Raw genomic sequence first — 23,653 nt, 5'->3', positions numbered from 1 at the left:
TGTGAAAAAATACACTTAGGGCCCTCGATTGGACGGAAAAATATAGAAAACTGAAATTCACAGGCGACGGGGCTCTCTAGTGCAGCGACTCATTCGACTCACATTGCGGTTGGGCATTTTGCTCTGGTCAACCTGTAGATAAGGAAACGATAATTACAACGGTAGAAAAATTACGCGAAACGGGAATCGGGAATGATCTCATCAGATGCGGTTTGTGAAATTTCCTGCGGCGGCGCCGCTAGGCTTTGGCGGCGTTTTTCGGCCAATTGGCCGATTCTTTCACTATGATTTAGCCATTAAAGGGTTTAAAATTGAATTTTGTGCAAGAGGATAAATTTTTACCTCTTTTGACGGTCGAAAAAGGTTCTAGTGCAATGGCGGGTGGCGATAGTTGGCTCCCCAACGGCTGGGCTGTCTTCTCCGGCGAGGGATTCTGACGGCTAAGGTTAGGGTTTGGGTGCGGATGAGGTTATTTATACCCATTCGCTTTTGATCTGGGCCATCTATCGTTTTTGATATGGACTGTCCGATCGCGATTAAATATAGAGTGAATCTGGACCGTTCATCGCGATTCAATCTGGATCGTCCGTCCGTGATTCAATCTGGGTCGTCTGTGCGCGATTTCAATCTGGGTCGTCCGTGCGAGCGAGAACGAACCTCAGCCGTTCGATCGCGCGCATGCGGATCACTCACGTGGCTTCCTCCCGTGTGGCCTCCTGCATCAGCGCCTCTGCCACCTGGCGCGTCCTGGTTGGTCGGGGTTGCTGACCGGACATTTGACGTGACATAATTTTTCTAAATTGCGTTTTGAACTCCGATTTCTAATTTTTCTTTCAAAAATATACTCAAAACCTAAATTTTCACATCTTTTTCCCAAAGTTATTTTCAATTTAATTCTTAACTAATTTCTTTACCCTTTTATTATTATTATTAAATTAAAATAAATTTAATTCAATTAATAAATAATTATAGTTATAAAATAATAAAAAATAAAAAATTAAATGTTGGTTGTTACAAATAAAATCTAATTACCAGCTCAACTTTTAAAATATGAAAATAAAATTAGTATAATAATATACAAAGTAATTATCTATCCAACTTGTTAAAATATAAAAATAAAATATGGTTTTTAACTGATCATAAATAATACACTCTTGATTTTTTTTTTAATATATAAATAATAACGATAGTATATAATAATTATTTATTTAATTTTTTAAATATAACAATATAATTAATTTCAATTAATTACAACTTATACCCGATGTAATTAATTTCTAAAATTATAATTCGTGTGTAATAAAAAATAAATATCTAATTTTATTTTTATAACAACATAATATTAAATCCTCATCACCATCGATTTCATTAATCAACTTACCCATGCCTCCTTATATAAGAGCATCAAGTTGGACGGAGTTGGATCGTTTTAAAAAATCAAATTCCGTTTACATTTGAATTATAAATATTATAAATTCAAAATAGGAATATATATATATATATATATATATATATATGGGTGTATTTAATATTATCGAAAGGGCAACTTCACGGTGCAAGTTATTGTCACCAATGTGTATATATACAATGTATGTATGTATGTATGTTACAGATTCATTGACTTGATTATTATGAACTTCTACATATGTGTAGTATGGTCCATAAATTAAAAGTTTTTGATTTATTAATTGTCCATGATGCAACAAAGTGGAATTAAATTATATTTATTGCGAGTATTATTGGTTAGCACATGTATTTTATTAATGCCGAATATTATATCATCAATATAAATATTTAATTTTTATTTAATAATTAAGAAGTGATTAATTTATTAATGGTAATAAAAACCGGCAGTGATGAACGATGATGATGATGATGATGATGACTACCAAGTTGACCTCGTGGTAGCATGGAACTTGGCTTTTTTTTCTCTATCCCACAAGAATTAGAGAAAGATATATATATATATATACACACATATAGTATCACATCGAATATATCATCAATAAATATAATTATTTTTAATTTTTATATATATATATTTACTAATAATGGCGAGCAATGTGAGTGTTTGTTTTAATAGACAACAATTTCAGTTGGGTCATTTTTATTTATTTATTTATTTATGTGAGAGAAATTGTTAATTGCCGTAATTTGGTTATTTTAATTTATTCTATTTGTGTTAGTTGGTGATTAGCAGCAACTTTATTGGACCGTACGTCATATATCACGCTAATCTTTTCACTGAGTTTGACTTGCAACTGTCAACTTAAAAAAAATATATAATAATAATAATAATAATAATAGGTGGGATAATGATTTATTTTTGAAAGAATAATATAAATAATAAAAATTTGAACTAAAATAATAATACTATAATAAAAATAATTTCAAATTATTACATTAATTTTTTTAAAATATGATATTTATTATAATTTAATTCATAATATTTTTTTTATTGTAATCTAGTTTTTAATATATTTTATTTATCTCAAATGTCTGATTTTTTTTCTTTATATTTTTAACAAAAAAATATTAATGTAATTAAATTATATTTTGATGCCTTAAAAATTAATCTAATAAAAATGTTAATGAGTAATTAACTAATTAAAATCTCATTCTGAGTTAACTTTTAAAATATCCAAATATAAATTAATTATTTTAGTCTTTCCCATCGTGGTACAAAATAAAACTTAATGTTTTTTAAGTATATAAAAAATTTAAAATTAAATTATAATAAATACAAAATTTTAAAACTAATTTGACAATTTATTATAAATAATTTTGGTTTGTATTAATGCGTTTTCTAATTAATTTATATATCTCGCAACTAAAACTTTTAAGACATTCCACGTAAAAGAAATGCATTAAAATTGTTAACTAAAAAAGCTTAGTTCTAACACACAACTAATTCAGAAATATACTCTCGTTAGTACAGTGTCATTGTGTTGCTGAATTTTGGATGGATCCAGAACTGGTCCATCAAGATAGTACCGACGTATTTGATCCATAACTTAGAGGGCCTGGATAAATTATATACTTTTATATGCACGTTTATATATAGCTCTTGTTTACCACCATTCATAAATAAATCGTAGGCTTATAGTAATATTTATAACTAGAAGTCTTCCACATTTGTGGGAGATTACAAAAAAATTATAAACCAATATCACATCATGCTCCATGTCAAAATATTAATGTGTGAGGTTTATCTAGTATATTTATTTAACTTTATGTTAATTCAGTAGACCAAGAAAATTACACACTTGTCTTTTGGATTATTGACACTGATACCTCGATCATATTGTATCTACACCATGTTTAGTACAAATCTCGTAAACAACATATTTCATTACAATAATACAACCAACAATCTCACTAGTGATAATAATCCAATAATGAATTACCTTGAACCATAAAACGCACATATTGTTTTACTCGAATACGAACATAAAACTTGATTTTAAGGACACAAACAATCATATTGACCACCTAGATGATATCAAATTAAGCTCATCAACCTAAATACCTATACTTGGTGGAAATAAAGTATTTGAGACTTCAATGCAAGATGAACGCAACACTAACCATCCTTATATGGTAAGAAAAATGAACCAAATTTTGAAGACCTCCCTCTTATCTAAAAGACTTTATGTGTAAATAGGTTGAACTTCCAATCACACGCCCACACTTACCTTATGTAGTTAATCAAATGGCAAGTAATGTTATTCTTTAACCTCTAATGTTTCATATGTTGTAAATAATGACAAATAAAAAAGACATATATTGGCTATCAATTCACATAGTGAGCCAATCTCATACCAAAAGGTTGGCCATAATACAATGTAACGGCCCCGGAAATTTAAAATGAAATGTGTATTAAAAATATTAAATGCGGAAGTGAAGTCAAAATTCGATTAACATCCCTTACACTAAAACAAAAAACGTGCTCACAAAATATAAAAGATCAAACTACCTAAAGGAGAAACTTGAAAGTAAAAGCTACGAATATGACTACGGAGTCTTTAGGCGTCCCATTTGTCGTCCTCCTGCGGAACCGGCTCGGGAACGATGTCTTCTTGATCTGAAATGATTAAATAAGGAATGAGCTACACTAGCCCAGTAAAGACATCACGATATCTCACCGTCACGGAGGTAAAAATGGATAGAAAACACAAAAAGACCAATGGAGCATAATTTACAACAAATTATTTTATCAATAATAAATCCTTCACAATTCACTTACCTCGATGGAATCCATAAAACAGTATACGAAAGCAATAACATTATCATCATCATGAAATCATATATGAACTGTATAACATAATACTTATCAAGCCTTTTGTAATTCAACCGTTATACAACATATTTTCCTCATTTACCAGCCTACTAGTATCCATGGGGATCCATAGGGGTCCCGCTACCCGTTAACCCTTAACACTTGAAATCAGATTCCAGGGCCGTCTCCATACCCCGTCTGGTATGGGCGCCAAAACTATAAACTCCATTATCCCGTCCGGTATGAGGGTGAAACGGGCTGTCCCCATACCCCGTCCGGTATGGGCGCCAAAACACATAAGATCTTCATACCCCATCCGGTATGGGAGACCACAATCCCGGTAGGGTTCCCTACGGACCCGGTCCGTCCACCATCTCCCAGGATATCTAGTCAGGCTGACCACATTATACAATTACCCATTTACATAATCTTTCATTCTCTTTTTTCTCAGTCAGCATCATCAATCTACATACAAACAAGCAAAACGGTAATTTATGCCAAACAGACAACATACAGCATCAATATCCCAATCATTCAATCCATAATCAGTAAAACAGTAAAATATGCACACGAAACTATAAAATGAAAACATCAAACTTCATACTGCATTTAAAACTGTAAAACAGGCCAAATAACAGTTAACCGACAAACACACTAGACTCGGGCTCCATTAGCGACCTTAAGCAATTTTACACATTTGTTGATTCATGAAATACCATTTTATCATTTATTGAACTTTAATACCATGATAGGAAATAGGGTGAGGGGTCCTTACTCGTTTCGGGGTCCGAACACGACTTCACAGTGCGCCTACGAGCTGTTCCTAATTTTTCCTGAATTTTTTCCGGGGAACTGAAACGCACTACTGGTACCTGCACGTGTTCCAAAAAATTCTAAATTAGGCCCAGGGCCCCTTTTTGGCCAATATCGCAATTCCGGCACGGCGGCTCCGCCGTGCTCCGGCGACGGCGCCGCTGCTTGCGGCGGCGATTCGCTTCGGTTTGGCCGTTTCCGGCCGAATTCGGCCGCACTTGCATCGATCCTCGAGATTAAACAACCCTAGGGCCCTCGGGGGGCCAAAAAATTACGAAAAACCGAAGCTTACCGGCGGCGGTGCTCTCGGGTGCGGCGGCTCTCCCGTGAAGTTCGTGTTTTGGTGATTCGGCTCCGATCAACCTGTAGAGAAAAGAATGGTGATCACGGTGATATAAAAATTGCATTAAACGGAGGCCGGGAAGGGCCTCATCGGAGGCAAAAATCGAGGAGGGGTGCGGCAGCACCGCTGGGTTTCGGCCGTATTTTCCGGCCTTTTGGCCGGGATTTTGGCTCCGACTTGGCCACATGGGAAATCAGCGTGGAAAAACGAGTCGGGGGTATGAAATTTACCTCGATCGGCGGTCGGAAATCTCCCCGGTGCGGCGGCGGGTGGCGGCGGCCGGCTTCTGGTTCGTCTTCTCCGGTGAGGGCAGGCGGCTAGGGTTTTGTGGTCTGGTGTGGGGGTTCTATTTATACCCTTTTGCCTTTTGATCTCAGCCGTCCATTTTGATTTAATCTGGGTCGTCCGTTTTTGATTGAATATGGGCCGTCCGTGCGATTGCATCTGGGCCGTCCGATCGCACGCTTGATCTGGGCCGTCCGATCGAGCACACGCGGATCGCCAACGTGGCCGGTCCCGGATCGACGTGGTCTTGCCACGTGGTAGGTCCCGGTTGGCCGGGACTGCTGACTGGGTATGCTGACGTGGCCTCTTTTTTTTTTTTCTTCTTCAATTTCCCGGGCGCTACATGCAAATTAGGTGAAAACAATAAGAGATTAAATTAATGTATTATAACATAATAAAATAAAGATATTTACTAATTTACCATGTAGAAAAAGAGTTATATCGTGCAAATGGATAAATAAATTCAAGTTTAATGATATTACTTATTTCTTTGACACTTATCAAAGGTTAGTTCCGTCAATTTAATGTTAAAAAATATTTTTTGAATGAAAAAGTTCATATAGAATTACTGTCAGACTATCATAATAAGAAAAAACTAAAAGTGTATAACTGCTTAAAAACATTGATGATCTCAAGCAAGATTCACGATAGTGGTATACGAAATTCTTAGTCTTTATCATTTAGCAAAGGTTTACACAATGTAATGCTTATTATTTTTTTATATGGACAAATATAAAGGACTTCACTCTTCTTTTGTTTTATATTAATGATATAAAATTATTATAGGAAATAATGTGATTACAATAGATAACTTATAATATGAGATGAATAATAAATTTAAGATTAAAAGCATAAGAGACCTCAAGTACTTTATTAGTATTAAGATTGCACGATCCAATAAAGAGATCATATATATAAACATAAATATATTACGAATTTGTTGAAAGACATAGGGAATTTGGGTGCTAAAACCTCTATGTTGGCTCTTAGGCTAAAATCTCAAACTGTCAAACGATAATAATGAGCTAATTTCATATCCAACCATATATATACGGCTTATTGGAAGACTCATGCATCTAACTCTTACAATGACAAACATGCACTGTCCAATATAACTTATGAGTCAATTCATAGAGTAATAAAAAGATTAATGTGTAATAACCCGACACGAGAGAAACAAACCCAACCCATCTGCTTCTCATAAGCAGATCAAAAAACAATGCCATTTTGGCGTTCCCTATTTGTAAGAAGTAGATGGGTTGAGTTTGTTTCTCTCAGGCCGGGTTATTACATAACATCTCACTGTCGCATATAGAGTTTGAAATATATTAAGCATGCATCTATACAAGGCTATTTTATTCAAGCACTTTCAAATTGCAGCTTAATGCTTATAGTGATAGTTATGGAGAGCTTGCTAAGATACTGAAGATTTATTATAAAATATTGTGTTTTTCTTGGGTCTTCCTTAATATGTTTAAAGTAAAAAAACAACATATTATATTTTGCTCCTTTATTGAAGTTGAATACGAAACAATGATCAGGGTCTATTGTGAGTTAACCTAAGTAAAATATCTCTTAAATAATTTATGAATTGAACATCCACAAACTATTATCATGCATTGTGATAATAAGATTGTGGTACATATTACAGTTAATAATGTATTTTGTGAAGAAACAAACACATAAAATTGAACTACCATTTGATTCAGAAAAAAATTCAGGATGGAAGTATTGTGACAAAATATATAAGCAGTGAAAAACAAGTGACAGACATTCTTATCAAGGTACTTATAAGTAGGCTACTTAATTCTCACATGACCGAGATGAGAGTATAAAATATTTGTTCTCTATCTAGTGGAGGGATATGAAAACATCATTTACTGAACTTGTGTGTTAAATAAGTAGTAGTATCTTGAATAAGAGTCCATATCTATTGTATGTGTATACGTGCATATATATATATATATATTTAGGGTTAAAAAGAAAAAATAACTATGTGATTGAGGAGTATGTGTGTCTTTTTTTATCCTAAGTATTTAAGGATTATTTTTTGTAGTAAAAAGCATTAAGAAATCGTTAACAAAAAATTAATCCTACTAGGGTTTTTCTAAGCTGTCACCTCTTTTGTGTTTCCCTTTCCTAGTTCTTCCATTTTCTCCTTTAGGTTCTTCAATATTTAATTTCCTTCAAAACCTTACAATTCGAGATCAAACAAACTTTTATTTTGAATCAAATTTATTAAATAGAAGTGTTATTTTTGCTGATATTTTACTACATGTTTAATTAAAACTTAATTGATAAAAATAAATTATATATATTTTTTTAAAATTAAAATATTAATTAAATTTTTGTATGTTGTAAAATTTAAGAATAAGTTAATGCATATAAACAGTTTAAAGCAAGCACCTAACAATTCGCCGGTCGGCGCAATTTAGCATCGCCCATAAGTAAAGCGACGGCGATGAGTATAGAAATCCCAAGGGTTGTACCAGTGACACGTGGCTAAAGATCCAGGTGCAGTCATCAACCAGCTCGAACTCAACTCGTACGTGCGAAGCGAAAAGAAAAATGTAAAAAGAAAATGGAAGACTAATAGAGGGGAAAAACCAAACCAAGACTCAGAGAGAAGGAAAAAGAAAAGGGGAAAGAAAAGGAGGAGGGAAGACAAAGGAATCGATAGTCGGCGCCCCTTGTCTACGCCGACCAATCATAGTTATCCTTTTTTTTTTCTCCATCTCCACTACTTTCTCTCTCTAGAAATTTCCCCTACCAAACGCTCCCTCTCTTTCATTCTCTCTCTAAGGAAAAAAGATTCCTTCTTCTTCTTCTTTTTGTTGGTTATTATAAAACCCTAATCCTCTTCTCTTCATCTGGTTCCTTTCTTGTTCTTAGTTTCTCCTACTGTTTTTCATTTTCCTTTATTTTTTTTTGGAAGTTGTACTTCTGTTTACTTGACTGAGGTTTTTCCGAGTAATTTTTTTTCTAATCGGAAGATACCCAGTTTTTTATTTTTTTCCAAACCTTCAATTTTATCTGATCTGTTGTTGGGGTTAATCATTTCTTTAGTTGACTGAGATTTATAATTGATTTGTTAAATTTCTTGGATTAAGTCATGAAGGGTGTTACTGATGAGCAACCCATGGCTGTAGTTGAGAGGGTTGAGGATGGTGATAAGGAGAAGAGGAGAAGACGCCGATCTAATCGCCGATCGAAGCACAACTCAGGTATCTTGTACTGTTGAAATATTGGTATTTTTTTTAATTTCGGTTGAGGGAAGAAATCGTGATTTTTAACTGTTGAATGTGAAATTTATGCTGTTCTGATACTGTTTATAGTTATTTTGAATAGTGAATTCCACTGTTCTTGTGAATTATTTAAGTGCGTCTTTTTCAGTCAAGTACATTCGACTCTGTAGGTCGTTGAATTTTTTTCTTTTCGTCGTTTTTTACTTCCCTTACATTTGTCGGTATCCTAAAGTTTATTTAGCTACTGCTCAACCGCTGTGGAGAACAATTTAGATACTGGAATGATGAAGAAAGTTGCTTGTTCACCTTGAACGGTTGTCATATTTTATCTATGGTACTGAAATAGTCCTTCACAGTTTCAAATTCAGGTAGATTTGGTGCCTCTCATTCTTACCGGACGCCATGATTGTCTACTCTGTACTCTCCGTACATTCAATCTCCGAAGAGATTGATGGGCAACCTGAATGTTTTTGTTTCCTTTAGGTGGCAGTTTCAAAGTCACGTATATTTGGTGCCTCTCATTGGTACTAAACGCCATGATTGTCTGTAATGTACTCTGTGCATCCAATCTCTTCAGAGATTGACGGACGACCTGAATGTTTTGTTTCCTTTAGGTGTCAGTTTCCACATTTGAGATCTTAAAAATTATCTTTAGGTGGCAGGTAGTTGAATGCCCTGCAAGAATTTCAGATGCATATTAGTTGGAAGTAATGTTTGTTAAGACAATTCCTCCATGGTGCTGATTTGGGGTTGTTCTTTAGTAATTAAAGTCAATCAACTTGGAGTTTCCGAACATGTGCTTTTTCGTTTGTTGTAACAGTGATTGTCCGAATAATTAACGGCAGTCACAATATCTTGTCCTGAAATTTAGAACTCTTGTGACTTAAATTGTACATTACGTCCCTTCACCTAAATAAGTACCACCGATATTTGTTTTTATTCGTTCTGAATTAGTTTCTTTTCTCCAGCACATTCAGCTAGCTTTTCAAAATGCTGAATGACTTTAGCTTTCTTTTCATATATTGTATTTTGGAACAGCTTCTGGTGTAGTAGATGAAATTCATGGGGAGGTTCCAGAGGACTCAAAAAATGGTGGCAAAGCAAAAATTTCGCCCTCATCTATGGATCATTTATCATCAAAGCAGTCAGGATCAGGCATGCATAATCTGAATGACCATGGTGTGACCAGAGCGTCCAATGTTGCTTTCGTTTCTATGCCTTCAATGCATGTGTATGAGCGACCAGAGCTAGATGGTACGAAAAGGATGGATGATCAGCATGGTTTTCCTGCTGATTTTCGTGGAAGAATGTTTTCAAAGTCATGTCCTGAACCACTTGCATGTGGAAGCTTGCCTGGGACATTTGCAAATGGTGAAATGCTTGGTGTTGAGGCTTCTGCTTTACGTAGACTTTTTGCTCCTCACTGGTCTATTGATGCTGTGAATGAAGCATTAGAGGTTTGTCTGGATATGTTCTAACATGTCTAATTTGCAAACTTATTTATCATTGTTGTGTATGTAGAAATTAGATATGTCTAGGAAGGAGCAAGTGCCACTGAACTTAATTTTGCAATTTTTCCTTAATGATGACAGAAAGGCGAAGTTTTTAAGGCATTGTTTCATGTGAATGCTCACAACCGAATGGAGGTTGGTGCTAGTTTCATTCTTTTTTCAATTTAGAGATTCTAGTTAAGCTGTCAATGTTAGACAGTGCTCATCATATATCATGTATTAAATAATGTGCATGCTTTCTTTTGTTCATATAGGCCTATTGCAAAATTGAAGGACTACAAATAGATGTTTTGATTAGTGGAATGGCATTTCAGAATAGAGCTGTAAGTATCGAGACCTTTTATGGTTTGTTGTGTTCCTTATGCTTTTTCTCTGTTTGCTTAGTAATTGGCAATATATCTGGGATACAGCTTCTTTTATCATCCCACAAAGTGTGCATGCTTTGGGCAGTGGATGTCATTTCTAAAGGATGCAGAAATCTGGTTTTCTTTCCAAAAAGTATTTGAATGGCCCAGGCTTTTCTAATGGTTGTGAAATACCATTTTTTTCTCTGTCATGTAGGTTGAGGGAGATATTGTGGTCATCAAGGTTGATCCTTCATCTTTATGGACCAAAATGAAGGGATTTTCCAATATTTCTCCACAGCCAGAAGATTGTTGTATGCGTCCAGAAATAGATGAGCTGGCTAGTGGTGGCCACAAGGGTAAAGGTAAGGCAGATGTGCATTATGAGAATGGCCAGTTCAGGACTGGGGTGTCTTTGGAGAAGCGATTACATTGCAATGGGGGTTCTTTTACTGGAGAAACTTCTCATTCTCAAGATGTTGGACAAGTAGGTTCTACTTGTGTCAATAGCTATTACCCCACCGTGTTAGATTCCTCACATGTAGGTTCATCTTGTGGGATTGATGGACGTGTTAATGCTGTGGAGAATTTATGTGCCACTATTAGTTCATTCCCATCTAAACGACCAACTGGCAGGGTCGTCGCGATTATTGAAAAGTCTCGTCGTCGGGATGCTATTGTTGGGTTTCTAAATGTCAAACAGTGGTTTTTCTACCGGGAATGTCACAAAGACACGAAGAAGAACCAGTCTTTGTTTTCAGTTTCGGACAATGAGTACATCCAGTTAATGCCAAATGACCCAAAATTTCCTAACATGGTGGTTCTTATTAGAGACTTGCCTGATTGCATCAAGAAAAGACTGGAGAGTGGGGATGAAACAGTTGAAATGGAGCTGGTTGCTGCACAGCTTGATGATTGGAGTGAAGAAAGTCCTTTTCCACGAGCCTGTGTCATGGATGTTTTGGGATGTGGCAATGAATTGCAAGCCCAGATCAATGCTATATTATATGAAAATGCAATTATTTCTTCTGAGTTCTCTCATGAATCTCTTTCCTGTCTTCCACCTATCCCTTGGGAGGTTCCACAAGAAGAATTTCAGCGTAGGACAGACCTTAGAAATTTGTGTGTATTTACTATTGATCCTGCCACAGCTACTGATCTTGATGATGCTCTATCCATTGAACATTTATATGGGGGCATTTCTAGAGTTGGTGTGCACATTGCTGATGTCTCATATTTTGTTTTACCTGACACAGCCTTGGACATGGAAGCACAGATTCGATCAACAAGTATCTATATGCTGAGAAGTAAGTTGCCAATGTTGCCGGCAGTGCTTTCCGAGGAAATAGGTTCTTTGAATCCTGGAGTAGATAGACTTGCATTTTCTATCTTTTGGGACCTAAACAGTGTGGGGGATGTCATAGATCGTTGGATTGGTCGCACCATGATACGGTCTTGTTGCAAGCTTTCATATGATTTTGCTCAGGATATAATTGGTGGAGTGAATGATATGAGGGATCCTAGCACCTTAGTAAATGGGTGTCCTCAGTTGCATGGCCCTGTTGAATGGGAAGACATAATTAGATCTGTTAAAAGCCTGCATGAAGTTTCAGAAATTTTGAAGAAGAAGAGATTTGATGATGGGGCTTTACAGCTTGAGAGTTCCAAACCTGTTTTTTTATTTGATGAAAATGGAATTCCATATGATAGTATGCTTTCTTGTCAGAAGGACTCGAATTTTCTTGTTGAGGAGTTTATGCTTTTGGCAAACAGGACGGCTGCTGAAATTCTATCCAGGGCTTTTCCAGATAGTGCATTATTGCGGAGACACCCTGAACCAAATATGAGGAAGCTTAAAGAGTTTGAAGCTTTTTGTTATAAACATGGTTTAGAGCTAGATACTTCTTCCTCTGGTCAGTTTCATCTGTCTTTGGAGCGAATTAGGGAAAAGCTAAAGGATGATTCAGTGCTTATTGATATTCTTATCTCATATGCTGCGAAACCAATGCAGTTGGCCTCATACTTTTGTAGTGGTAATTTAAAGGACAATGTGACTGATTGGGGTCACTACGCCCTGGCTGTTCCAGTCTACACTCATTTTACTTCACCACTGCGTCGTTATCCAGATATTGTGGTGCATCGGACACTGGCAGCTGCAATTGAGGCTGAGGAGTTGTATTTAGAGCGAAGAAAAACATCATGGAAGGAAAACCAAGGGCAGGTTGTGAAAAGATGCTTCACTAGTATCAAATTTGATAAAGATGCAGCAGAATCTGTTGAAGGCAGGGAAATATTGTCAACTGCAGCATTAAAGCATGGAGTTCCATGCACAGATATCCTTGCAGATGTTGCAGCTTATTGCAATGAGAGGAAGCTAGCGGGTAGGCATGTTAAAGATGCCTGCGATAAACTCTATACATGGGTATTGCTGAAGAAAAAAGAGGTATGTATACGTAACTCCCGCATGGTACTGTTCTGCATCATGAAAAGCTGACAATTGAGAATAGAATGTACTACGTCTGAAAGCTAAGTGTTGCAATGTAAAATTCCTGCATTATCACATGATTTTTCTCTATGCAAGCTCCTCTACTGTATGTGGCGATAAAGCAAACAACTCTTCTGTGTCTGGGGCAGGGAGGGACAATGCTTTTTTTCAGAAAACTTTAGTTTTAATCGGAGAAAATTATGAATGTACTTGAACAAGTGAATGCATAGTTAAAATAATTTCTTTACTGAATCTTTCATGGATGAGTAAAATGTACTTTTTCCATGGCTAATGAAAGAAGTAAATGTATTTCTTTTAGGACTGGAAAAAAATTTGAAATTTATATAATGTTTGGTTATGAATTTTGTACTATGTGGTATCTATGACATAGACTTATTTTTCACATTCTATAATAGGATAAATTTGTGGTATCTATGCGTTAGGAGTTATAGTTGATGGAGTAGACATGTCATTTATTTATTGAACTTAATATATGCACGATTAAGGGGATGTATTATATGAAGACTAATTGGAATTTTCTTTTTCTGATGGCAATTATGTAAGGTACTAAAAGATATCAAATGTAGTTTCCTTCTTATGTATGCAGAAAGGTTGTGGTTTTTTGACTCTCTCTATCATATTACTGTTGCTATTGTTTTCCCTGTTGAATTTGATCCTGAGGTTCTATTATTTTGGTAGGTTTTTATATGTAATATTTGATCCAACGTGTATACTCATGAAGTCGTCATTTTTAACTTCTCTCTCTTTCCCCCAATGTCCCCATGCTCCTTATGCACATGCACAAGTGCATGGATTAACCTGCGGAAGCTTATTAGGGGCTGAAGTCGGAATAGAGTTTGATTGTAAGGGGGAAGTAGACATAACCATTGACTTAAAAAATGTCTTTTTAGTTGTTTTGACCCAAAATCGTCGTCATGTGGGTCTTTTGGTTACTGCCTGTGTTTTTCATTTGCTACAGATAGTTCAACTTCTGTCTTGCCTTTCTGCAGATTTTGTTCTCAGAAGCTAGAGTATTGGGTCTTGGCCCAAGGTTTATGTCCATCTATATTCATAAGTTAGCTGTAAGTTGCTCTATGCCCCTGTATTCTCGTTGATTATAACTGTTATTGACAATTATTTTTGGTTTCTAATTCAGTATCTGCTTTCAGATTGAACGTCGAATATATTATGATGATGTTGAAGGCTTGACTGTTGAATGGCTTGAGGCTACTTCTACATTGGTCCTTAGTTTATGTGCCCACAGACGTTCTTCTAGGAAAGGTGCTCCAGGTTATGACAGGGCAATAAATGAGGCTGCATGTATTATAAGTCCTTGTGACTTGAGTGTGGAATCAGGCACGAAGGCAAATAACACTCTTGAATTAAACCAAGAGATTGCTCCTGAAGTTTTCCCCCTAACAATACGTCAGCTTTCTACAATACCAGTAGCACTCCATGCGGTTGGTGGAGATGATGGGCCCATTGACATTGGTATAAGGCTTTACATTAGTTCATATTTGAGATGATAAGTCAACAAAGATGTTTGCAGCAATGAAGGTAAAATGGAGCTTTGGAAGGAATGGGGAAAGCTTTTTGTAGATAAAAACAATTAGTGTATAGTTGAAGTAGAATTTTAGGGCATGAAGATGCATGGTTTTTATGTTTGCCTGAGACCAGCTGATATTTGATGCTGAAACATGTTGTAGGAGGCATTGATAAGGGTGAGATCCTGGTTGTTCCCGGTTTAGTGGCTATTTTTAATAGAAGCTGCTTGCTGGAATTGGCTCTTGTTTTTGTTGGCCAGTTATTGCCATTATATGACTCACCTACATGCGGGTTTGGCAACAGATTCTTGGGGCAAACTTCATGTGCATGTTTCCCCTTAAAATAATTATCTTGTTGAACTGCAGCCCAAATGGTTTTTTGGTTTTGGGTCGCTCAGTTTAGTTTTCTTTGAAGTTTCTTAATGTCCATCTGAGTCATTGTACTAGCAAGTTGTAACACGTCCTTCCTGTAGTTCTTTAACCTTTAAGAAGTGGAGCTGAAATGGAGGTTCCCATATTCTTCAGGGTTCATGACACTGTATTTTCTTTTCACTTGTATTGATGCTCACGACTTGTGTCCATCGTGCATAAGGAAGCAAAATAAGATATGAAAAGCTTTTTCCATGTTAATGTTTGTGTTAATTTTTGTTAAACAAATTATCTTCAATTTGTTCATAAAAAGGTTGGGGATTGATGTCGATGCCCTCATGTATAGGGAATCAGAGGAAACCATTGTTCATCTATTGAGGGAATGTTTCTTACAGTGTGTGAAGAAACTTACACAGGATTCTCATTTATTCACACTGATATGGTACATGTTGGTCTTTTGAGGGATATGGTGGAAGAGGAATCAATGGATTCATAGAATGAAATGGATCATGTTGGTCTTTTGAGGGATATGGTGTAAGAGCAATCAATGGAGATCCATAAATGAATTGTAGCAATTCAGTTCGGTTAATCCAAAAACTTGGAACTTTCGGTAAAATGAGATGGGATAAAATCATGAGCTTGCAGTTTATCCTCCACAAAATGGAACCATGGAGGATCTTTTATCGAGATTACGAGCTTGGGTTTCCACATCATATGACATGGTAAAAATAAATTCCGATACTTAATGTCCATCGGATGGGTGGGCAGGTACAGCAGAAATTTGCGGGGATGACAACGGGAGAATTTTGGCAATTGGTTGGTATGTGTATCCCTTCATCAGCTACTATAGAGGTAGCAGAGATTGAAGTAGCTGCTCTGGGTTTGGACATTGCTCTTATGAGGGCACTACGACATGTGAGGAGATTCGCACGTAATGTATTGCTCAAGTCATTGTGGTATCTTATCTATAAAATTTAGTTTTTCGCTCAACGATTTTTTACATTTAAACATTGTTTTAGCCCTTTCTGTTGTACTTGGATCTCTAGAGATTTTATTGAGGTGGCTTACATGCTACTAGGGAGGCTTTATGTTATGGTTACCAGAATCTTTCTTAAACCTGCAGGTAGTCCCACCTGATCTGGAGTCCTCAAGGCGCTTTCTATGCATCTTTTAATTATACACGTCTACTTTTTTAATATATACTTAATGTATATACACACACACGTCATTGGATTAAATTTAATCAAATCAAATCATTACTCATCGTTTACTTTCTATTAGAGCAATATAGAAGTTATATGAGGCAATATGATGACAACTTTGAATTCCAACAGTGTAATATTATCAACTCTTGGCTAAATATACTTAAGGTGAGCAATTCTTTTTATAGGGTAAATGTAATTAATATATTCACATAATACCTTAATGCAATATTATCAAATACAAATATAAAATTTTATTCTCATAATATTTTTCAGAAGTACAGTTTACCACACTAGTTACTTTTAACAACATTAAGAGTTTGACCATGGCAACTATAACCATGGCAACTATACTGTGCAATCAATCAGGTGACCTCTTAGCCTTGCATCTTTCTCAGACACAGTCGAATAAGGTCAGGGTCACCCACCTGATACTCCTTACATTCAGGGACTTGATTGAGAGTAGAATGGAAAAACAACATAAAAGTGTGATGCATTGATGCGTTGGTGTAGAAATGATCTTGTGTTTTTTTACAACTCTTGACCATTTTCAATGTTTAATTTGAGTGCATTTGTCAGAAAACATATCTAAGCTTTTCCAACACCCCTTTCTAAGAACTTGAGAAATCAATCCTTTACTATTTTTTATTTAGTGGAACAGAGACCAATCTCAGTAGGAAAATGTTGAACTGAAACAAAGAAGGAAGAGGAGAAAAATGAGATGCGCCAGTGAGTTTCGAAATAAAGGGCAATAAAAAGGTTTCATCGTCAATAACCTGTCAAATAGATGGCTGGACTGAACACTCTTCTAGCTGCTTTACATTCTCTTGGCCACTCATACCTGCAAGCCGTTCTTTCTCTGATATGGAAAACGCAAACGCACTTGACCCTGTTTAACGTTGCAGTTAACATACAGACAAATGTACCAAGTTGATCTAATATTTTGAAAGTGTCAAACGTGGAAAAGGATTATTCTTCAAAACCCTAGAAAATCTTTGAGAGGCAAAAGACGGGGACGATGAGAGTGTAAATTATTTATGAAGCCATTAGTAGAGGTGACATTGAGAGCTTACTTGAACCGAACTATAGCTAGAAGATACGTTGCGAGAAGATCAAGGATGTCCGGGAACTGATCTATAAGGTCACTGATACAGTAGACCAACTATGACCCGACTCAGCCGAACCGCCTTCATAATCGCGATCCAACTCTTCACCCAAGGCTGCAGACCCGGGCCGAGCCTGGGACAAAGCCCAATCCCCAAGACCGGCGGCCGAGAGTAAAGGCCTGAGGTTCGTGTGCCGAGGCCCGAGCACAAGTCCCGCAGATTGGGTCTGAGCGCAAGGTCGAAAATAGGTCTAAATCCGGGTTCGCACCCAAGGCCTAATCAGGGGCCCGCTCCCCGCTCCCCTCCCCCAAGACCCAAGACCTGGCTTGCGGTCAATCCCAAGGCCCGAGGCCAGGACCCAGCCTGGGTCTGCACTCGAACCTGAGGCCCGGCTTACAGCAGAATGCTCGAGGCTCCGGGTTCGAGCCTCAGACCCGAGCCCAATGCTCAAGGCCCGATACCTGGGCCCAACGAGTCTTGGCCCAAGCCTGGTCCGAGACCAAACCCGAGCCTAATCACGGGGCCTATGTCCTAGCACAAGGCCAGCGCTCGTGCCCTAGCCCAAGCCCCATGCCTGGGACGGGGCCCAAACCCGATGCCCGAGTCTGAGCCCAATGAGCTAAGCCCGAGACCCGGTCCGACTCCAAGCCCGATGTTCGGGTCCGAGCCCAAACCCGAGGCCTTGGTCCTAGCCTAAGCCCGAGACTCGAGTCCGAGCCCAATCCCGAATAGGGTCTGAGCCCAAGACCTGAGGTTATTAGTTTGGAGCGCGAGGCTAGCAGAGCTTGCTGCAAAGGAGATAAGAAAAGGCTCAGCGGAGGAAATCCGGTAACTGTTATGAATGTGGAGGAGTGGGGCATTTTGCTCGTTACTGTCCCAATGTTCAAACGGACGAATATTGTTGGGGGAGTGAAGAATAAACCAGCTGAAGATGGAAGAGTGGACGTTGTGGAGCCTGGAGCCTGGGAAGTTCTAAAGGTATGTTCAAGTCGGAAACATAGCTGGGGTTTTGCCCAAGACGTAGCTGAGTCTAAGCCCAAGACCCAAGGTGGGTCCGTGCCCAAGACCCGATGCCCGGTTCCGAGCTCAACCCTGAGATCTGGGTTCGAGACCAAGCTCAAGCCCCTGGTCCAAGCCCAAGCTCGAGCCCCGGGTCTGACCCCATGGCCGAGGACCGAGTCCGAGCCGAAGCCCTAGGCCCAGGTCTGAGCCCAACTGAGACCCGAGTCCGAGCCTAATGCCCAAGGCCCGTGGCCCGAGACCGAGCCCATGCCTGAGACCCGGGTCCGAGTCTATTTCCAAGGCCCGGCTTTGCGCTCAAGGCTCAAGGCTCAAGGCCCGGTTAGAGCCTAAGGCCCGAGGCCTGATTTTGAGCCCAAGCCGGAGGACCGGGTCCGAGCTTAAGTCCGAGCCTTGGTTGTAGGCCAATACCCGAAGCCTGCGTCTTAGCCCAAGGCTGAGGCCCGGGTCCAAGACAAAGACCCGAGGCCCGAATCTGAGCCCAAGGCTTGAGACTAGGTTCGAGCCTTACGTTCGGGGCCCGTTTCTGAGTGTAAGGCCCATCTTCCGGTCCGAGCCCAAGGCCTGGGCCCGTGCCGAAGACCATGGCCTAAGTGTTTGCCAGAACCCAAGGCTTAATGCTACGGACTGAGACCGAAGGCCCAATATTTGCGGCTCAAGCTTATGGCCGAAGGCGGGAGGCTTGAGGCTCATGGATCGAGGCTAACGGCCTAATTTTAAAGGTCTGGAGTCTCACGCATTGGTAATAATTCAAGAAGGCCTTAGACATGAATCCATTTTAATAGCAGAAATGAAGAGGGAAGAAGTGGAGGAAGAGGGAGAAGATGAAAGGAGTGGGAGGGCCGTTTTTGTGCATATGAGATCCGCTCAGCGACGTCATCGAAGAATCCGGTGCAGCATCAGACCATTATGAAACCCAACATTCTTCATCACCATCTATGGAAATTTCCGGTTCCAATCAATCTGTGGATCTTACCAGACTCTTTCAAGTTCTACACTGACCTTTATATATTTATATCAACTTCCTATTACCTTTTGCAATTTAATTAGTCAATTGACCGATTTTTATTAGTTCTTTTCCTGATCAAGATACTTTTTGAAGGGCTAATATTAAGTACTAGGGATCCAAGAGCTGAATTAAGGAGCTCAACATACAAAATTTAAAGAAATAATCCTTTTGCCTTAGTGTTTTTACCCTTGGTTTGAATCTTGTATTGCGAATGCTGCGAAACATGCTAAAGGATTGAATGATATATAGGCTTTATATCTCTGTTTCTTTGAACTACATAGTTTTTTTTTCTTTTATCTATCTTGCTGCTTATTGTAGGGCAAATAGAATGCACGGAGAAGATAATCTGGTAATAGTCTGAAGTTACAGATGTTAATTTTTCCTCTTCTCGATATAAATTAAACTCAAAAGGTTAAGAGGAGTATTAGCTTTTAATCTATATCAAAAGCAAGGCCAATCTCTAAAGTCAATATAGGAGCTAAAGACTCAGGCATCCTAGTTGCCAATCTGCAGTAACCGACATATTGCTAGGCTTTTTTGGTGAATGGATTGCTAGTTGGTGCCGCCTTTGTGTTGTTTATTCTTGATGTAGAATTAGAATATTTCTCAGAACGACTTGTGATCAATTCTGATAAGCAGATTTACTTGACTGGTTAGTCTGGTTGTATCTATAGTTAGTTTGATTTTACTAGTTAGCTTATGAGAAGTTTATTGTTTTCCTATTTTGTTAAATATGTGTTCTTAAGATATTAGCCATCTACTATTTGTAGTATAACCAGTATAAATCCAATATTTTTTCCTTAGGAAAATTACAACACCTTGAATGAGGCACTTGCGGGCTCTGACCACTCATGGACAGGTTTGACTTTGAAGGTAATGGCTAATCTTTGCAGAGCTATGGAGATGCAGACAGCTTTGCATCAATTATCCTGGTGTTGTACATTTTAGAGAAATTCTATGCACAACAATTGTCTTACGGGTTGAAGGGCGGGTAAATTTGTTTTTCACCTGCTGATTCTTCGTTATGTATTGACGGCCAACAGGAAACTTAGTGTATTTTAACCTAGAACTGAAAATGCACGATGCCCTAAGAGAGAGTGAGTTGGGTGTGGTGTTTGGTATGTGTGCTTTTAGCATATAGTTTTCAGTTTGCATTTGTTTTATTGTTGGAGAGAACACTGTCTTGCATAGAACTCCATTCCTTTCTGTCCAAACTGCTGGGGAATTGTTGCTTACACCCTCAGTCTGTTTATGGACAAGTCCGCAAATTTTTTTTTTATAAAAAAACTCTTATTGTTGACCTTCTCTATTTTCTCCTAAAATCCTTATTGTTATCCTCATCATTTCCAGCCACGCACTGCTCTGGAAACAGCAAACAAACTGGTTCAGTCCACAAATGTGAATGCTAGATTGCTGTCTGAGAAGGCTGCAGTACTGGAGAAAATTGTCAAGAGAGGAGATTCTGCAGTACCGGCTGCCAGGACACTTCATGTCTCCCTAAATCAAAAAGTAAGACCAGGACACTTCAGCGAGTTGATAATAATTTTCAGAGTCTTCCTCAACCATTAGCTGCTGAATCCCGCGACTAACGTTTTCTCCATATTATACGTTATGGTTAGAACTTCTGCCACTTTTACACTCCTTAAGAGCTAGAATTCTCGTCCCGGAAAAAATGAACCTCCGCACCAATCTCCACAAATAGCGCCCAAACCCGTCTGTCCTCCATTTTGCACCAGTGCATCAAAATTTAGCTTATAAAGGCCATGTTGAGGGGAGATGCAGCTTCGTTCTTGTTGTGCTTCTCACCTCTTCTTGACTACGATTATTTTCACAGAAACAATTTGGAGGAAAGATTTGTGCAATTCCAAAAATATTTTGTTGGACAATCTTTTTTTCTTTTTTCTTTAGTATAATGAACTGGTAACTTAAGCTATTTTCAAGTTTGATATTGCAGGATATGAAGGATAATTGGTATTAAAGAAGTGGATGAGTGGGAGGTGAGACTTGATGATGGTGGTGGTGGTGGTGGTGAAGAGTTTTAATTACGGTGTTTAGCATAAATGATTACCACATCATCAATAATTGGCCTAACCCATTTGTTATAATCAAATAACTATAAGAGAGAAAGCAACAAGTAAGCAAACTAATTAGCCTTCTTCTAAGCTCCAAAACAAGACAACTTATCAACAACCTCTCTACTCTAATGCCGCCAATTTGATTCTGGTTTACCAATAAAAATATTTAGTCACCATCTCATGTTACTATTAATTAATTAATTAATTAATTACTCCCTAATGATGCTTTCAAGAAAACCTACTTTCTTAATCACTTTTTTAGAGAGAAAAGAAAAAAAAAATTAGTTGATTCTCTCTAAACGAAGACAATTATGTATTAATCATACTATTAGCTTTCTAACTCAGTTTTATTTCCATTCATTATACCACCACTCCTTTTCAGTGACGAACCTGAGGCAGTTACATCATAATTAATTTGGCCTTCATATTTAACTTACGCTTCCTCTATATATACACATATATTATATATAATAGTTTTTTCAAAAAATTAAGCATGACGTTTGCCAAAAAGTTGCACCAACTTAATTAAGGGTGCTAATTGTGAGGCGGACAGGTTTAATTGAAATTGTCGCTCCATGTGAGGGGGACAATTAAGCTATCTGCTTGTATCCAAGAAACTATATTTTGGAATGGACTTCATATATATATATATAACCTATTTTTATATACCGTACGAAAAGTCTAATTTTCTTTATATCTAATATAAATTAATTATACTTTCGACCTACTACGAAAAAAAAAACAAATTTTTATATAATTACTTGAATTGTCATATAAAATAATAATGATGATTAACTATGAGGTGATAATTTATAACTAATATCTTATATATTTAAATTTTGAAAAATTAATTTATTATGATGTTTTTTTTTTTTCTAAAATGATTCTCTATTTAAAAAATAATATTATAAGTAAAAACAATTATGATTCAAATAAAATATTTAAAGGAATCTCTTAGTAACTTGTAGAATTAATTAATTAATTAATTAATTAGGCCGATAATCCCATTATTATTATTGTTAATTAAAAAGAAAAAAAAAAGCATATAATGAATAATTAATATGGGTAATACATGACATGTTTTGTTAACTGCAAATATATTTGTGGGATTAGCAAGTTTCACCGTCAACTTTTTGAGTGCCGAAGTTTACGAGGTAAGATGCTCTTTTGGCTTTTGTTTTATCAGTCGTGCCTAATAACGTAAACATGCATGCCTACAAAATATTATTTTTCTCCTACTCTCCTTTGTGCGTGTGTATATATATATATGTGTGTGTGTGTGTGTGTGTGTGTGTGTGTGTGTGTGTGTATATATATATGTATATGTATTTCTAATGACTACAAGTGTCCCACCAAGAGGAGACATGAATCGGGGTCGGCATGTTAATTAACTCCCTTTCTCACTTGTCTTTTACAAAAAAAAAAAACTCAAATTGATAAAATTGAGAAATTACCTTCCAGAGTGAAACAATTATAATATTACTAGAAGCTCAAACTTTTAACTGTAGTTACTAATATTTTCACTTTCAATTCTCTAAACTATGATTTTTATATTCATATAAAAAATTAAAAAAAATTAAAATAAAATAATACTAATAATAATAATAATAAATTAGGGTGTTAAAGACGTTCGCAACAATTATTTTTTAATTTACATAAGATAATCTAATTATTACATAATATTTTTTGGATAGAAAAAGAAAACCCAGATGCTTCACACTGTTTTATGCATATAACATGCTACATTTAAATAATAATTTGTCATTTTAAGAAAAAATAATAATAATCTCTAATGAAATTAATTTTATATTGTATAATTTTTTTTCTATCACCACAAAATTTCGTAGGCTGAAAATTTAGAAAGAAGAGAAACTGTGGCAGTAAGAGGACAAGAGAAATCTGAAAAAGACAGAGAAATAAAAAATAAAATAAAATAAAGGAGATTTTGGAGAATAATTTGTTACACATGCGATAATAGGTCTTTGGGTCAGATATTATTTCTCTACTTCACAAAATTTACATA

General features: G+C 37.0%; 2 protein-coding genes and 1 long non-coding RNA gene across 4 annotated transcripts; 2 read left to right on the top strand and 1 right to left on the bottom strand.

The window, feature by feature from the left end:
* Positions 1–8,307: 8,307 nt before the first annotated feature.
* On the top strand, positions 8,308–15,479 carry LOC110816642 (Ribonuclease II/R family protein). Its single transcript, XM_022044911.2, has 7 exons — positions 8,308–8,944; positions 10,004–10,422; positions 10,558–10,611; positions 10,731–10,799; positions 11,038–13,263; positions 14,316–14,387; positions 14,475–15,479. The coding sequence occupies exons 1-7, from the start codon at positions 8,833–8,835 to the stop codon at positions 14,829–14,831; spliced, it is 3,309 nt and encodes a 1,102-aa protein (XP_021900603.2). The 5' UTR covers positions 8,308–8,832; the 3' UTR covers positions 14,832–15,479.
* A 1,099-nt stretch (positions 15,480–16,578) lies between these two features.
* LOC110816730 (uncharacterized) lies at positions 16,579–19,186 on the bottom strand. The gene is made up of 2 exons (XR_015821570.1): positions 17,197–19,186; positions 16,579–17,109 (listed from the first exon to the last, which is right to left on the bottom strand). It is a non-coding gene; the product is annotated as an uncharacterized LOC110816730 (long non-coding RNA).
* A 132-nt stretch (positions 19,187–19,318) lies between these two features.
* LOC110816702 (uncharacterized) lies at positions 19,319–21,491 on the top strand. 2 transcript variants are annotated; one of them, XM_088222665.1, is made up of 3 exons: positions 19,319–19,497; positions 20,360–20,428; positions 20,906–21,491. In XM_088222665.1, the coding sequence occupies exons 1-3, from the start codon at positions 19,456–19,458 to the stop codon at positions 21,122–21,124; spliced, it is 330 nt and encodes a 109-aa protein (XP_088078791.1). In that variant the 5' UTR covers positions 19,319–19,455; the 3' UTR covers positions 21,125–21,491. The 2 variants fall into 2 exon arrangements, with proteins under 2 accessions (XP_088078791.1, XP_088078788.1); XM_088222662.1 differs by having other exon boundaries at positions 19,341–19,535; positions 20,906–21,438.
* The last annotated feature ends 2,162 nt before the right edge of the window (positions 21,492–23,653 follow it).

This window comes from Carica papaya, chromosome 1 (assembly GCF_054855325.1).
Source record: "Carica papaya isolate Zhongbai chromosome 1, ASM5485532v1, whole genome shotgun sequence".
Lineage (NCBI taxonomy): Eukaryota > Viridiplantae > Streptophyta > Magnoliopsida > Brassicales > Caricaceae > Carica > Carica papaya.
This window is presented reverse-complemented; position numbering and strand designations above follow the sequence as displayed.